Source organism: Spermophilus citellus (assembly GCF_964194105.1).
Source record: "Spermophilus citellus genome assembly, chromosome: 10".
Taxonomy (NCBI): domain Eukaryota; kingdom Metazoa; phylum Chordata; class Mammalia; order Rodentia; family Sciuridae; genus Spermophilus; species Spermophilus citellus.
The window spans coordinates 72189925-72204053 of record NC_138197.1 but is presented as its reverse complement, the minus strand read 5'-3'; the positions used below and the strand labels follow the sequence as shown (position 1 = coordinate 72204053).

Below are 14129 nucleotides of genomic sequence, written 5' to 3'. Positions count from 1 at the left end.
CAGAATGCCCTTTTGGATTTTTGTATAGAAAGTGATGGAGTTGATGATTATAAAAACTTCTAGTTTCAGGATAGAATGCACCTCTGCCCTATGTCTGGTTATTGCATATTTCTGGCATGGCATGGGAAGGAAAGAGCCAAGATATTTTGACAAATGACAATTCTTTTGCACCACACCATGATGCCTATTTATTTCCCCATATCATGAGCATGCTCTGCAGAATCTTCCTTCTTCTTGTTTCAACTCTTTCTTTTGAAGAGAAAGGACAAGCCAGGAGAGCCACAAGGCTGAAGGGTTAACTTCATCTGGAAATCTGTCCTTTCTCCCATTGCAGATCTGTGCTGGTGAGTCCTACACAGGCCTGGGTGGTAGCCAGCCTCCCTTGGATCAATCCAGAACAGGGAGCAGCATTCTGCAGAAGGTCTTTTTTTTTTTTTTTTCAGGTTGGGAAACCCAAATCCTAATCTACTCTTCTGATGAATTTACAAAAATTAAATTGCATGACAGATGTCCAGATAAACAGAAGTTTGCAATCAAAGCAAGTTCTGGAATGGAGCTGATTAGTAGATTTTTTTTTAATGGCTATTAAGTTTGATAATCATTCACCAGGAATAGCTTCCAGGTAGACCAAACCCATGTATAAGTGGGCCCACACCCATGCACACCAACACCTAGTCGGCAGGTATATAAGGGGACCCTGACAGTCTCCCAACAGCACAGTGCAGTCTCCAGCCTCAGCTCTTCTCCGAACCTCCACCTTTCTTGCTGGGCAAAGGCATCATGAGTTGTCAGATCTCGTGCAGATCTCGAAGAGGAGGCGGCGGCGGCGGCGGAGGATACCGGGGCTTCAGTAGCGGCTCCGCTGTGGTCTCCGGGGCTAGCCGGAGATCGACCTCGGGCTTCTCCTGCCTGAGCCGCCATGGAGGTGGCGGAGGGGGCTACGGTGGAGGCGGCTTTGGCAGTCGGAGTCTTGTTGGCCTTGGAGGGACCAAGAGCATCTCCATAAGTGTGGCTGGAGGAGGTGGAAGTTTTGGCTCCGGTGGTGGATTTGGTGGCAGAGGAGTCGGTTTTGGAGGCGGCAGTGGCTTTGGAGGTGGCAGTGGTTTTGGCGGAGGCAGCGGCTTTGGCGGCGGCGGTTTCGGTGGAGGCAGTGGCTTTGGCGGCGGCAGCGGCTTCGGAGGTGGCGGTTTTGGTGGAGGCCGCTTTGGAGGTCCTGGTGGCTTTGGAGGCTTTGGGGGTCCTGGTGGCCCTGGTGGTTCTGGCCCTGGAGGATTCCCTGGTGGTGGCATCCACGAAGTCTCTGTCAACGAGAGTCTCCTGCAGCCACTCAACGTGAAAGTTGACCCAGAAATCCAGAACGTGAAGTCTCAAGAGCGGGAGCAGATCAAAACTCTCAACAACAAATTTGCTTCCTTCATCGACAAGGTGAGATGGAAGAAGCTGGCTCCTTCAGTGCTAATTGTAAAAGAAAGGACACGGATTCGTTCCTTCTAGAAGCCCCTTGGTGTGGCCATTGCAGCCTGGGTTATTTGCAAATTCTTCATGGCATAGATGCTGGCTTTGAAGGCTCTGTTTCCCGCAACAGTCTACAGTTAGGAATTATTTGTCTCTTCGGTTTTATTTTTCAGTCCAAATAACTAATATGTATGGAAAATCCTGATAATCACAAAAAAATCCACATAGCAAATAGTGGACTGAACAGGTCAGGCTATGTGACAGCAGGTTCGGAAAGCAATTGGTGAGAAAACTTCTTCCAAGGTAGTTTCTCCTTCCCTGAAAAGTGATTACTCTATGAAATTCTGGGAAGCAGAACTTGAAATATATGCTTGGAGCTGAATGAAACTCTGGCCTTTAAGAGAAGTGTTCTCAGTTTTGTCACCCATAAAGTCTTTATTGGTGTCACTTTGGGGTGTTACTGGGTTTTCTCCCATTTCAAGGCAGATGAACCTGTCTGTTGTTTTGTCTGCCTTGAATTAGTCAGGACTTTACAAGGCTTTCAAAACCCGGCAAGGAGCCCTGCCCTCTGGGACACGTGCTCAGCATCTTGGGTTACAGCGCCAGTGGGTGCTTGCTTTTGGTTTTCCCCACAATTTATGGGACCTTGGCAGGGAATGTAACTAGGAGGAGGGAGGGAAATGCCTGGAGTCTTGGGAGCAGTTGCAAACAAAACAGTGGGCGTAGGAAATAGAGCTGTGTGCACGGAGAGGGCCAGGCATAGCTTTAGGAGCCATAGAACTTTCCAAGTGTGAGGGCAGGGACCTCAGAAGCTCTACCCAGCTCTCTCCAGCCTCCCTCTGGCTGTTGAGCACAGAATCTTATGACTTCCTTACACCCCAGAGCAGCACCAGAGCTGGTGTGGGACGAGCATGGCTTGCTGGTGTGGAGGGAGAAAGAGACCTGATGTGCTCTTCTTTGGTCATGGCAGGTCCGTTTCCTGGAGCAGCAGAACCAGGTGCTGCAGACCAAATGGGAATTGCTGCAGCAAATAGACGTGAGCTCCAGGACCACCCACCTAGACCCCATCTTCCAAGCCTATATCAGTATCCTCAAGAAACAAGTGGATGGGCTTAATGCAGAAAGAACCTCGCAGAATTCAGAGCTGAACAACATGCAAGATCTTGTGGAGGATTTTAAGAAGAAGTAGGTGAAGTAGATGTGTGGAGATAGATACTTAAAGGAACATCCAGTCATTCTTCTCCCAGTGGCATTTGTGGTGACAAAGGGGAGAGGTGTCTGTGTCTGTCACTTATTTGTGAGGAAGAACTTATGGTTTTAGAGATCATATTTTCACATGTTTGAGATTAACTTATAGAAATCTATCCTCATTTGGGGTATCATAGTTTCAATTAGGTGTTTAAAGAGTGTTTAATATTCTCAGAGAATGGGCATTTCAGGTGAATCCAGTAGAAAAAGGAAAAGAAAAGAATAAATAAACTAGAACCAATTTAACTGCCGCATCATCTGGGTCCCAACAGGTACGAGGATGAAATCAACAAGCGTACAGCGCTCGAGAATGATTTTGTGACACTTAAAAAGGTAAGCAAGAGGATGCCACAGCTGGGATGTGAACAGAGTGCTTCACATACCATCATGTCCCAACAGGAAGGCTGGAAAACAGCTGTGAGTGCACAGTAGCCAGAGATAGGGATGACATGTCTGTGGCCAGTTCTTATGGAAAAAATAGGGTTTCTGCAGTTCAAGCTTCTGGAGATAATTTTCCTGCAGGGAACTTGGAATAGAATCCAGGGAAATTCAGGAGAGATGGGATGGACAGACAGGAGAGGAGGGTTGAGGACTATGGAAGTCCACAGAGGCCATTGTACCCATTGTGGGAACACACCATGTCTCAAACAGGGGACAGAATGGTTAGCAAAGCTTTGTTCCATGCAAGCTCTTTTGGTCTTGGGGGTATGAGCAGAGGGCATGGGCATGGAGCACCCTGCAGAGGAGCATGGTGAACTACACACCAAATGAGGCTCTATCAGGATGTGGCTCATCTGGAGGTGCTTGAGATACTGGAGAGCAGCTCACAGGCACTGGGTAGAGGAGAGTGGCTGGAACCATATGGAGGACCATCCAAGTTTCACCAGAGACCCCTGACCTTCCCTGCAGGATGTGGACAATGGATACACCAACAAGGTGGATCTGCAGATCAATGTGGACTTACTCACCCAGGAGATTGAGTTCCTGAGAACACTCTATGAGGCGGTAAGAAGCCTTCTCCTGGATTATATCCTTACTGTCTACCCTTTCCACCAAAGGAAAGTCCTACTCAGTTGGTGAAACGGAGGAAAGAATGGGGTTTATGTCTTGACTGAATTCAAGGTTCCACCATCCCCCCACTAGAAACTTCCATAACTCAGGTGTTGAGGGAGAAGGATTTTCTTCTCTGATGTCATAGGATGTGAGGTTCAAGAAATACCACTTCAACTTTCCTCCCTCAATCCCTTACAAGCCCAACTTCCCTTAGGAAGAGATTGTCCTGTGCCCATTTCTCTGCCCAGTATACTTCAGAGATAAAAATGCATTATGTCTCCTTATCCCTCTCCCTGGTCTAGAGGCGCACATGATTTGTGAAATAGAAAGAAAAAAATGAAGGTATTTGCCATGAATGGGCTTCTTTCTGAGGCACTTACAGGCATAGGGGTGAAAGCTGTTGACTAGGAGGCTCAGAAACCCAGACCCCCCCCCCCCCATAGTTCCAAGAGCAACCTCAGGAGAGGCCTAGGCATAACATCCCACCAGGGCATGCTTAGTCTGAGAGTCTATGTGGCTGTGGGCAGAAGGTCATGGCCAGATCTCCCTGTGTGTTGTAGGAAGTGTCTCAGCTTCACCAGACGATCACTGACACCAACGTCATCCTGTCCATGGACAACAACCGCAGCCTGGACCTGGACAGCATCATTGCTGAGGTTCAGGCCCAGTATGAGGAGATCGCTCAGAGAAGCAAGGACGAGGCAGAGGCCCTGTACCATAGCAAGGCAAGTGCTGGGGAACTAGGAGGAGCCACAGGTCCTTACAAGCTGGGCTTCACCCCAGCCAGGACATGTACAGTAAGATTACTGGTGTGCTTCTTTAATGGAAGTTGGGCAAAGTTGGGCATCATTCCCAAGAAAGAGTGTCCAGATTGATACCCACTGGGTCAAGTTGAGCCTGCCCCAGGCTGGACTCCCCTGTGAACTGTCCTCTTCTTCCCATATCAGTATGAGGAGCTCCAGGTCACTGCAGGGAAACATGGAGAGAGCCTGAAAGAGATCAAGATGGAGATCAGCGAGCTGAACCGCATGATCCAGAGGTTGAAAGGGGAGATCTCACACGTGAAGAAGCAGGTGAGGTGCTCCCCTTAGGATTGGTCCAGCTCCACTGGTTGAGTAGAGCTCAGGGTGGTGTGGACAGTGGTAACTGTGTGTGTGAGAGTGTGTGTGTGCTTATGTGTGGGAGAGAGACAGGAGACACTGAGGGCTTCTGATCTAGTTTATATTGATCCTGATCCTCTCTCCCTAAACCTAATTCAAGGCTGTAACAATTTTTAGAGTGGTCTAAGAGACGTTTCAAAATAAGGATTAGTGAAGGGAAATAATTGTGATCACTTTTTGGCTGCCTACTTGAGTCAAAGAAGCAGCAGCAAAAAAAGCAAAAGTCTTTTTTTCCCCCCTGAGGATTGCAGACATAGTTTTGTGTTTGTGTGTGACACAGGCCTAGGCACCAGCAGACTGGGTTTAGGCCAGGGGTAGGAGCGGTACCCTGAGTTTTGGAGGGGCTGGCCAGGGATTGGACATTAGCTGTGGAGCAGATAATGAGGGGAGAGTTGACTCCTTAAGCAGAAGTCCTGCAAAGCACTCTGCATGGAACCTCTTCATTTGCATCAGAATAGGACAGTGATCCAGACCCTGTGCTATGAGGATCAGGGACATCATGGAGAAAGCCTAAGGGTCTGGTCAAAGGGGAGGTGGGAGGAAGATACCCCAGAGACAGCAGCGAGTTTTAGCACAGTGTCTGTGACTTGCATTCACTTCAGGAGGCACTCAGCACTTTGGGGCCAGCCACTCAGGTCTCCCAAACTGGGCAGCTCTGCTCCCTGTCTCCTTCTGCTGGGCAGATTCTACCCTCTGTATAAACAGAAACTTTCCCTCCTTCTCTCCTAGTGTAAGAGTGTGCAAGATGCCATTGCAGAGGCTGAGCAGCGTGGAGAACACGCCCTCAAAGATGCCAAGAACAAGCTCACAGAGCTGGAGGAGGCCCTGCAGCAGGCCCGGGAGGACCTGGCCCGGCTGCTGCGTGACTACCAGGAGCTGATGAACACCAAGCTGGCCCTGGACGTGGAGATTGCCACCTACCGCAAGCTGCTGGAGGGCGAGGAGTACAGGTGAGGGGCACTGGGAGGGGAGAAGGGAACCCTGGGCCACCTTCTTTCTCCTCCTACCAGGGCTGCAGTGAAGGCAGGGAAAACAGAGTGGGGACAGGGCTTCTGACAGCTGAGATCTGGCGTTCTCTCTGCTCCCTAAGCCAAAATTGCAGACATAAAACATTGGTGTAGAGTTGCCTATTCATCAGTATGGAATGATTAACAGGCATATTAAAATATATTAGGCAAGAACTTAAGCACCCTGATCCTTTCTGAAAGAGAAAGCAAAGTGGTATGAAGACAGGGTAGTCCTTGGTGGCTGATTTTAGTGTCTAAACTGCACACTTGTAGATGGAAGTTAAAAAAGCAAGATGCATGCAGTTTAAGTACTCTGCCACAAATCCGTTTCTCTCTCTCCCTGACAGGATGTCTGGAGAATGCAGTAACAACGTGACTGTGTGTAAGTAGTGGGGTGTGGTCCTGTCCTATGGGGTGGTGTGTGGGGTGCAGCAGGCAGAGGTGGGCAGCACTTTCTGTGGTAACATTCTCTCTCTTGCAGCTGTGACAAGCAGCACCATATCTTCAAGTGTGGCATCCAGGGCTGGCTTTGGAGGCCAGGGGTCTGGAGGTAGAGGATTCAGCTCTGGAAGTAGCAGTTACGGCTCTGGAGGCAGAGGGTCTGGTTCCATAAGTGGTGGTGGAGGAGGATTCAGCTCTGGAGGTGGCTCTAGAGGAGGCTCCAGCTCTGGAGGAGGATTCAGCTCTGGCGGTGGCTCTAGAGGAGGCTCCAGCTCTGGAGGAGGATTCAGCTCTGGCGGTGGCTCTAGAGGAGGCTCTGGCTCTGGAGGTGGATACAGCTCTGGAGGAGGTTCCCGAGGAGGCTCCGGCTCTGGAGGAGGATTCAGCTCTGGCGGTGGCTCTAGAGGAGGCTCTGGCTCTGGAGGTGGATACAGCTCTGGAGGAGGTTCCAGAGGAGGCTCCAGCTCTGGAGGAGGATTCAGCTCTGGAGGAGGCTCCAGAGGAGGTTCTAGCTCTGGAGGAGGATTCAGCTCTGGAGGTGGTTCCAGAGGAGGCTCTGGCTCTGGAGGGGGAGTTTCTGGCTCTGAAAAGGGTGGCTCTGGCTCAGGTGAAGGTTGTGGTTCCAGTGTGACCTTTTCTTTTAGATAAGATGGTGTCCTTTCCCGACTCTTCCACTCCAGAATGTAGAAGCCTGTCTCTGTGCCTCTAACTGACATCAAGTCAAATTCTGTCAAATGCCATCTCTGAAGGCATTTGGGGGAAAGAGATGTCCATATACAGTTTTTGAAAGATCTTTTCAAATCAGTTAGAGCCAGTGATACCCATTGTGTTCTGGGGAAAAACTTCACTGTCCAAATTTTTCTTCCAGCCATGCCCCATTCCTGGTCCTCTATGTCCCTGCAATGCCCACTTGGTAGTTCTTTTCCAGGCAGGTCTTCTGCTGAGCACTCCAGTGCGGCCTACCAATTCCATCTCAAAGCTCTCGCCTTTCTCCTGGAGGTGCCTGGGGAAACATGCTTCTGTGTACATAGCCCCCCTCATCAATGCTTTCTGAAGTGCTGTGGTCGGGGTGTCTGCCCAATAAACTTCATTTGCAATTCATGTCGTTTGATGTCAAGTCTCATTTGTCTGACATCAAGTCTCGGTGGAAGTGGAAGTGGGTAGCCACGGAAAAAGAAGATTTGGAAATGACCAAAGAGGGAGTCCTGGAGGAGGGGCAGGTCCCCCTGGGGAAGTGTGGCTTGGAGAGGTCCAGGGTGTTTTCTTCTGAAAGCAAAGGGGTGGATTGTGATGCCCTCAGAAAGTATTTGCCAGACTTACTATGGCATCACCAGCTGGTGGACGGGGGGATTTGTGGAAAATTGTCTTCCTAGACAGAAGCACTGTTCTCAAGAAGCATCTTTCCTGTTCTGGCAAGAGCTTTGCTCAGAGGGGACTTCTTGGTAAGGCAAACTAGCCCAGCCCCTGAGCACGCACCCAGGCTTCTGCAGTTCTGAGCTTCCCAGGCAGAATTCTGCCAGGCTGGTCTAGACCGTGTCCTCTCCCCCTGCAGGCTACACTCCCTAGTGCTCTGGGCAAGGCTAAGGGAAACACCTGGGAAGCATCTGGAGGGCTGTGATGATGTCTCCAGAGTAACTAACTTCTGTTTTCCCAGCAGAGAAGTCCCATTACCCTGACCATATAAAAACCTTTCTCCCCTAGTCCATGGGCACCCATGAATATCCCAATCAGTATGGCCTTCCTCTGTGGGCATGAAAATTATTTTGGCCCCTTCTCCTGAAGGGCTCCCCTGAGCTCCCAGGGAGATAGGGAAGGGTCAAACAGTTTGGCCAGAGTGGTCCAAAAGAGAGTTGGTAGCTTGGGTGGGTGAAAGCAAGCTTCACAAATGTAGTATTCAGGTGCAGCAGATGTGGCTTCAAAACAACTTAAAAAAAATTCTGAGGATGATTTTTCCTCTGATTTCATTCCAGTACTAAGAACTTGGTGAGGCCTGATTGAGCTTGTGACCCTCTTCTTTCCCCCAGAGGGTGCAAGAATGACTTCAAGAAATGGCAGTGGCTCTAGAGGAGAGCAACACTCATAAAAACAGACACCTTCTCTGGCCTGGACTAGCCAGGTCACAGCCCCAGGCTGGGCAGGAAGAGCTCTGTGAGCGCCATGATGGCAAGGTGACAACAGAGGCTGAGCATTCCAGGGGGTCTGCTGCTCAGAGCAGGGTCCTGAGGACTGCCCTGGCCCCAGTCTGGGCAAGGCTAAGGTATCATGCTGGGAAGAAGTACAGGGGGCTGGCTGTTTTAGGGTATACAGGTTGTGTAAACATGAACACAAACAGAAACTAGTTTCACAGACACTTGGGGCAAGAAGGGTGCTTCGGCAGTCAGTGAATTTAGGTAAGGTAACTGGAGGTAAGACTCAAGAAGGAAGTTTAGAAACCTGGCCTCCACCCCCAAGTTCATGCACTGTCTCAGGTTTCAGGATCTGTGAGCCACTCTGAGAACTTTCTGAGGGGAGGAAGAGGTGAGGCAGGAAGGGGGTGGCTTTTATTCCCAACCACCTAACTTCCACCTATCAGTGGCCGAAGCCCTGACCCCTTCTGTGTTCAAGGCTCCTCTTCTCCATCCCTCCAGAGACAGCCTGTTTTTTCCTGGATCTACTCAGACAATGCTACTTTTATGTTGCACTCAAAGAGCAGATGTGGCTTCAAAACTTTTATGTTGCACTCAAAGAGCAGATGGACATGAACTTTGGACATGAACTCTGAGAGATGTGGGCCTGAGGCTCTCAGAGGTAATGGGCAAGGGGCTAGCTCTGGAGAGGGGATCTCTCCCTCCTCCAAGCATCATAGACTAGTCAGAATCTGGGACATGCCCCTCCCACCAAGGCCCTCTCCAGAGTCTGCCTCCTGTCTCCTCTTTATCAGACTCCCTTTCTTGTCAACTCACATAAGTGTCCTTGGAGAGCTCACCTCCTCCAGGAAGCCCACCTGAATGGAATGCTCATGCTTCCTTTACCTGCTGTGAATTGGAGAAGACCTCATTCTGGGAGTGAGGAGACTTAGATGCTGTTCTTCAGCATTGGGGGACTTGTTGTGTGACACCAGTAAGTCGTTTCTTGTCAATTTCTGTATCAGTTTATAAGGTGGATGAAGATTATCTCCATAGATCCTTCTAGCTCTGCTGACAAGATTTCTGCCTCTGCTTCCTTCAGTCACAGCTGAAGAGGATTTGTGACACAGAGTCAGTAAAGATGCTCAGAGAGCCTGTATGAGAGTGAGCATGGGTCAGTCCACATCATTTTCATTAACAGTCTGAGGGAGCTTGACCGAGGCAAGGGCCTGCAGGGAGCTGAGGTCTAGTTAGGGATGGATGTGGAATTGACAGCTATTCATACAAGGCTGAATGTAATTAAGAGCTACTCTTAAGTAAGAGTGTGCATTAAAATCATCTGGGCACTTACTAAAAATGCACATTCTTGGTTCTAGCTCCCTAGAGTTTGTACCTGCAGAAAAATGGGGTAGAGCTTAGAAATTTGCACTTTGAACTGCCTCCCCAGACTGAAATAGAGGGGAAGGGAGCAGGAGCAATAGTGGGTTTAATTCCTGGCACCTTGGAATTGAATAGGCTGTTCAATAAAAAAAATTATCAATAAAAAATTGATAATCAGATAAAAGATATTTGCTTTTGGAAAAGTTACTTAACCATTTTGATTTACCCATTTGTAAAACACCAATGCTGTGTTTTCTCATAGGGCTGCAAAGAAAGTTAGATACAATAATAAATGATGAATGCTCATTTGTAGGACTTGTGCTGTCACAGCATGCAATGCCATGACATCTATTATTATTGTTAATTCTAGACAGAATTATGGGATGGGAAACTGTTCATGGATGATATGATTTCACATTCAGGCCCTGAAGGATATGTGGGATTAATTAACAAATAATAATAATAATAATTTTTTTGGTACTGGGGATTAAACCCAGGGTGCTTTATCACTGAGCTACATCCCCAGCCCTTTTAATTTTTATTTTGACACAGATTCTTGCTAAGCTGTTGAGGCTGGCCTTAAACTTGCAAGCTTCCTGCCTTAACCTCCCAAGTCGCTGGGATTACAGGTGTGTGCCACTGTGCTTGGCAAGAAATAATGATAACTCTTCTATCCAGAAGATAGAAGAAGGAAGAATTTCCATCTTGTTTTATGTGGCCAGCTTTCCCCTAGTGCTAAAACCACAGAAAGATATTACCAGGAAACTAATGATATAGTTATCCCTCATGGAATAGATTCAAAGAGTCTCAATAAGGTATGAACAAATTAAGCACAGAAATATATAATAAATATAATAGATCATGACATGAGGTTTCTATCAGAAATGAAAAGATGGTTCAACATTCAAGAATCATTACTTGGTTCAATCCTCAGCACTGCAAAAAAAGAAGAAAAAGTCAATAGACATATTTGCCATATTGACATATCATAGAGGAAAACACATATGGCCCCTGAATAGATGCAAAAACATTTGACAAGATACAACATCCATTTATTGTGAAAACAAATAAAGAACAAATTCTGAACAAACTAAGAGTTGAAGTGAAGTTCCTGGGGAATTTTCTAGACGGCCTTTGGATTTTATTTTCCGGTTTCTACAGCAAACTGCCTGTGGACTTAAACTGCACAGCTTGCCATCCGCATTTCCATTAGATTTTGGACTGTCAAGCCTCTACAGTCATGTGAATGAGCTCCTTAAAAATTTCTTTATACACACACACACACAGAGGGAGAGAGCGAGCGAGAGAGTGAGTTCAAGCGAGCAAGAGGGAGCACACTTCCTTAACTTGATAAAGGTCATTTATAAAAACCTGCAACCAACAACTATTTTTAGTCATAAAAGCCTTAATGCTTTTCCTACAAGATTGGGAATAAGCATGATTCCTGTTCAGGATCATACTGGGATTCCTGGACAGTGCAATAATACAAACAGAAAAAGAAAGAAAAAAGAGGGGAGGCATTAGAGCAGATTATGCTAAGTGAAGTTAGCCAATCCCTAAAAAAAAAATGCTGAATGTCTTCTCTAATATAAGGTGGGGTGACTCAAAATAGAGTAGGGAGGAAGAGCATGAGAAGAAGACTACCACTAAATAGGAAAGAGAGGTGGGAGGGAATGGGAGGGAGAAGGGGAATTGCATGGAAGATGGAAGGAGACCCTCATCGTTATACAAAATACATGTATGATGATGTGAGGGGGAAGAAAAAAAAGAGAGAGAAATGTGTCACAGTAGATTGGGTAGAGAGAGGTGATGGGAGGGGAGGGGAGGGGGGATAGGAAGGGCAGCAGAATACAATAGACACTAATATTGCTGTATGTATATACGTGACCGTATAACCAATGTGATCCTGCAACCTGTACATGTGGAAAAATGAGAATTCATACCCCATTTGAATCAAATGTATGATATGTCAAGATCACTCACTCTCTCGCTCTCTTTCCCTCTATGTGTGTGTGTAAAGAAATTTTTAAGGAGCTCATTCACATGACCGTAGAGGCTTGACAGTCATTATTACTCCATTTTACTCATTGTATTGTCATAAGCAACTAATAAAAAAATAAAAAATAATAAAAATAAATTGATACTTAAAAAAAAGAGGGGAGGGAAGAATAGAAGTTCACTGGATTAGACAAAGGGAAATGAAGGAAAGGGAGAAGGGATTGGAAAGGGGAAAACAGTAGAGTGAATAGGACATAACTTTCCTATGTTCATATGTGAATGCATGATCAGTGTAACTCCACATCATGTACAACCACAAGAATGGGAATTTATACTCCATGTATGTACAATATGTCAAAATACACTCTACTGTCATGTATAACTAAAAAGAACAAATAAAAGGAAGAAAGACCATATAGATTGAAAGAAGGAAATAAGACTGATTTTATTAATTCATTATGTGATGTCTATATGAAAAATCCTAAAGAATATTACTAGTTAATATATTTTGTGTGGGCATTGAATTGAGAAAATCTTGATTCATATAGATAGAGATACAAACTGTAACAACATTGGTAACTAAGTGGTCTTGAAATCTGATTACTTTTTTCGATCCTTCAATATGTAAAATTATTTATTTTATTTGTTCTAATTAGTTATACATGACAGTAGAATTTATTTTGACACATCATACATAAATGGAGTATAACTTCTCATTCTTCTGGTTGTAAATGATGTAGAAACACACTGGTCATGAATTCTTATATGCACATAGGGTAATAATGTCAGATTAATTCTACTGTCTTTCTTTTTTTAAATTTTTTTTTTTTAGTTATAGGTGGGCACAATACCTTTATTTTTATGTGGTGCTGAGGATCGAACCCAGTGCCTCATGTATGCTAGGCGAGCATTCTACCACTGAGCCACAACCCCAGCCCCTCTACTGTCCTTCTTTTTGGAAGAGAAATGGCAGGAGATGCTTTAGTTCAAAATCAGCAGAAAGGTATATTAGTTTAATGTATTGCTGAACTCCAGTGAATTAAAATCTATGGAAGATCATATTCGAAAGTACATGCTATTTATTTTAAATTCAAGTTTAATGGAGATTAACTTATATACAAAGTACATTGCATTACATTTTAAAGATATCTCATTTTTTAAAAATATGAATTTGTAGACTTTCATAACCACTACTACAATAACAATATAGAACACTTCCATCACTCCAGTAAGTTACTCTAAGCCCCAGCACTTTTGATCTACTTCTTGTCACAGTCAATTGCTTTTCTCTGTTCTAGAATTTCCTCAAAGTAGGCGAATGGTTTTACATTTTCACCAACAAATGAGAGTTTCAATTGTTCCAATACTGAATATTTGTCACTCTTTTTTCATTCTAGCAAGTGTGTACATTACCCCACTAACATTTCAATGGCATTTTCCTGATGGCTTGTGATGTTCAGCATCTCTTTTGGTGTTTATTTGCTTTGTCTACCTTTTGGGAAGGGTCTGTTCAAACCTTGTGCAGTTTTCTATTGGATGATTTGACATCTTGAGTTATAGGAGTTCTTTACACGTTCTGGTTAACAATCCTTTGTCAGATATATGGACTGAGAATATTTTCTTCCAGTGTGTGGATCCTCTCCCCCATTTTCAGAGTAGAATTTTACCATCAGCAGCTTTTAATATTAATAAATGCCAATTTATCAGGTTTTCTTTATAGGTTGGGCTTTTAGAGTACTAAGAAATCCTTGCTTATCAGATAGTCACAAATGTTCTCATTCTAGAATAAAAAAATTGTTTTAAATGTTATATAATCATATAATCCATGAATAACTGTGATTCATTTTGAGTGAACATTTAGGTGTAGCATAAGATAGTGTCAAAATTCATTTTATTCCCCAAGCAGATAGCTAGTTGTTTAAGGATTAGTTATTTGGAGGACTCTTGTTTATTTGTTGCAAATGAGCATATATGTGTGGATCTATTTTTGGATTCTAAATTCTGCTCCATTGTTTAAGGTGCCTATTTTTAAGTTTTGACTACACTATTTTCATATGGAAGCTTGAGTAGTTCTAAAATGAGGTAGTGTACTTTCTCTATATTTTTCAAAATTATTTTGAATATTTTAGGTTGTTTAAACTTTTGTATAAATTTTAGTATGAGCACTTCAATGCCTATCAAGGAATGCTGCTTGATTTTAAGTGAAATGTCATAGAATCTATGGGTCAGTTTGAGGAGAATTAACATTTTAAGGGCTGGGGATGTGGCTTAAGTGGTAGCGC

At 45.2% G+C, this 14129-nt stretch overlaps 1 protein-coding gene across 1 annotated transcript; it reads left to right on the top strand.

The window, feature by feature from the left end:
* Positions 1-780: 780 nt before the first annotated feature.
* On the top strand, positions 781-7012 carry KRT2 (keratin 2; the record flags this gene model as incomplete). The annotated part of the gene is made up of 9 exons (XM_081309095.1): positions 781-1425; positions 2426-2640; positions 2976-3036; positions 3613-3708; positions 4317-4481; positions 4704-4829; positions 5646-5866; positions 6271-6305; positions 6405-7012. The coding sequence occupies 9 exons, from the start codon at positions 781-783 to the stop codon at positions 7010-7012; spliced, it is 2172 nt and encodes a 723-aa protein (XP_081165221.1).
* Positions 7013-14129: the final 7117 nt, after the last annotated feature.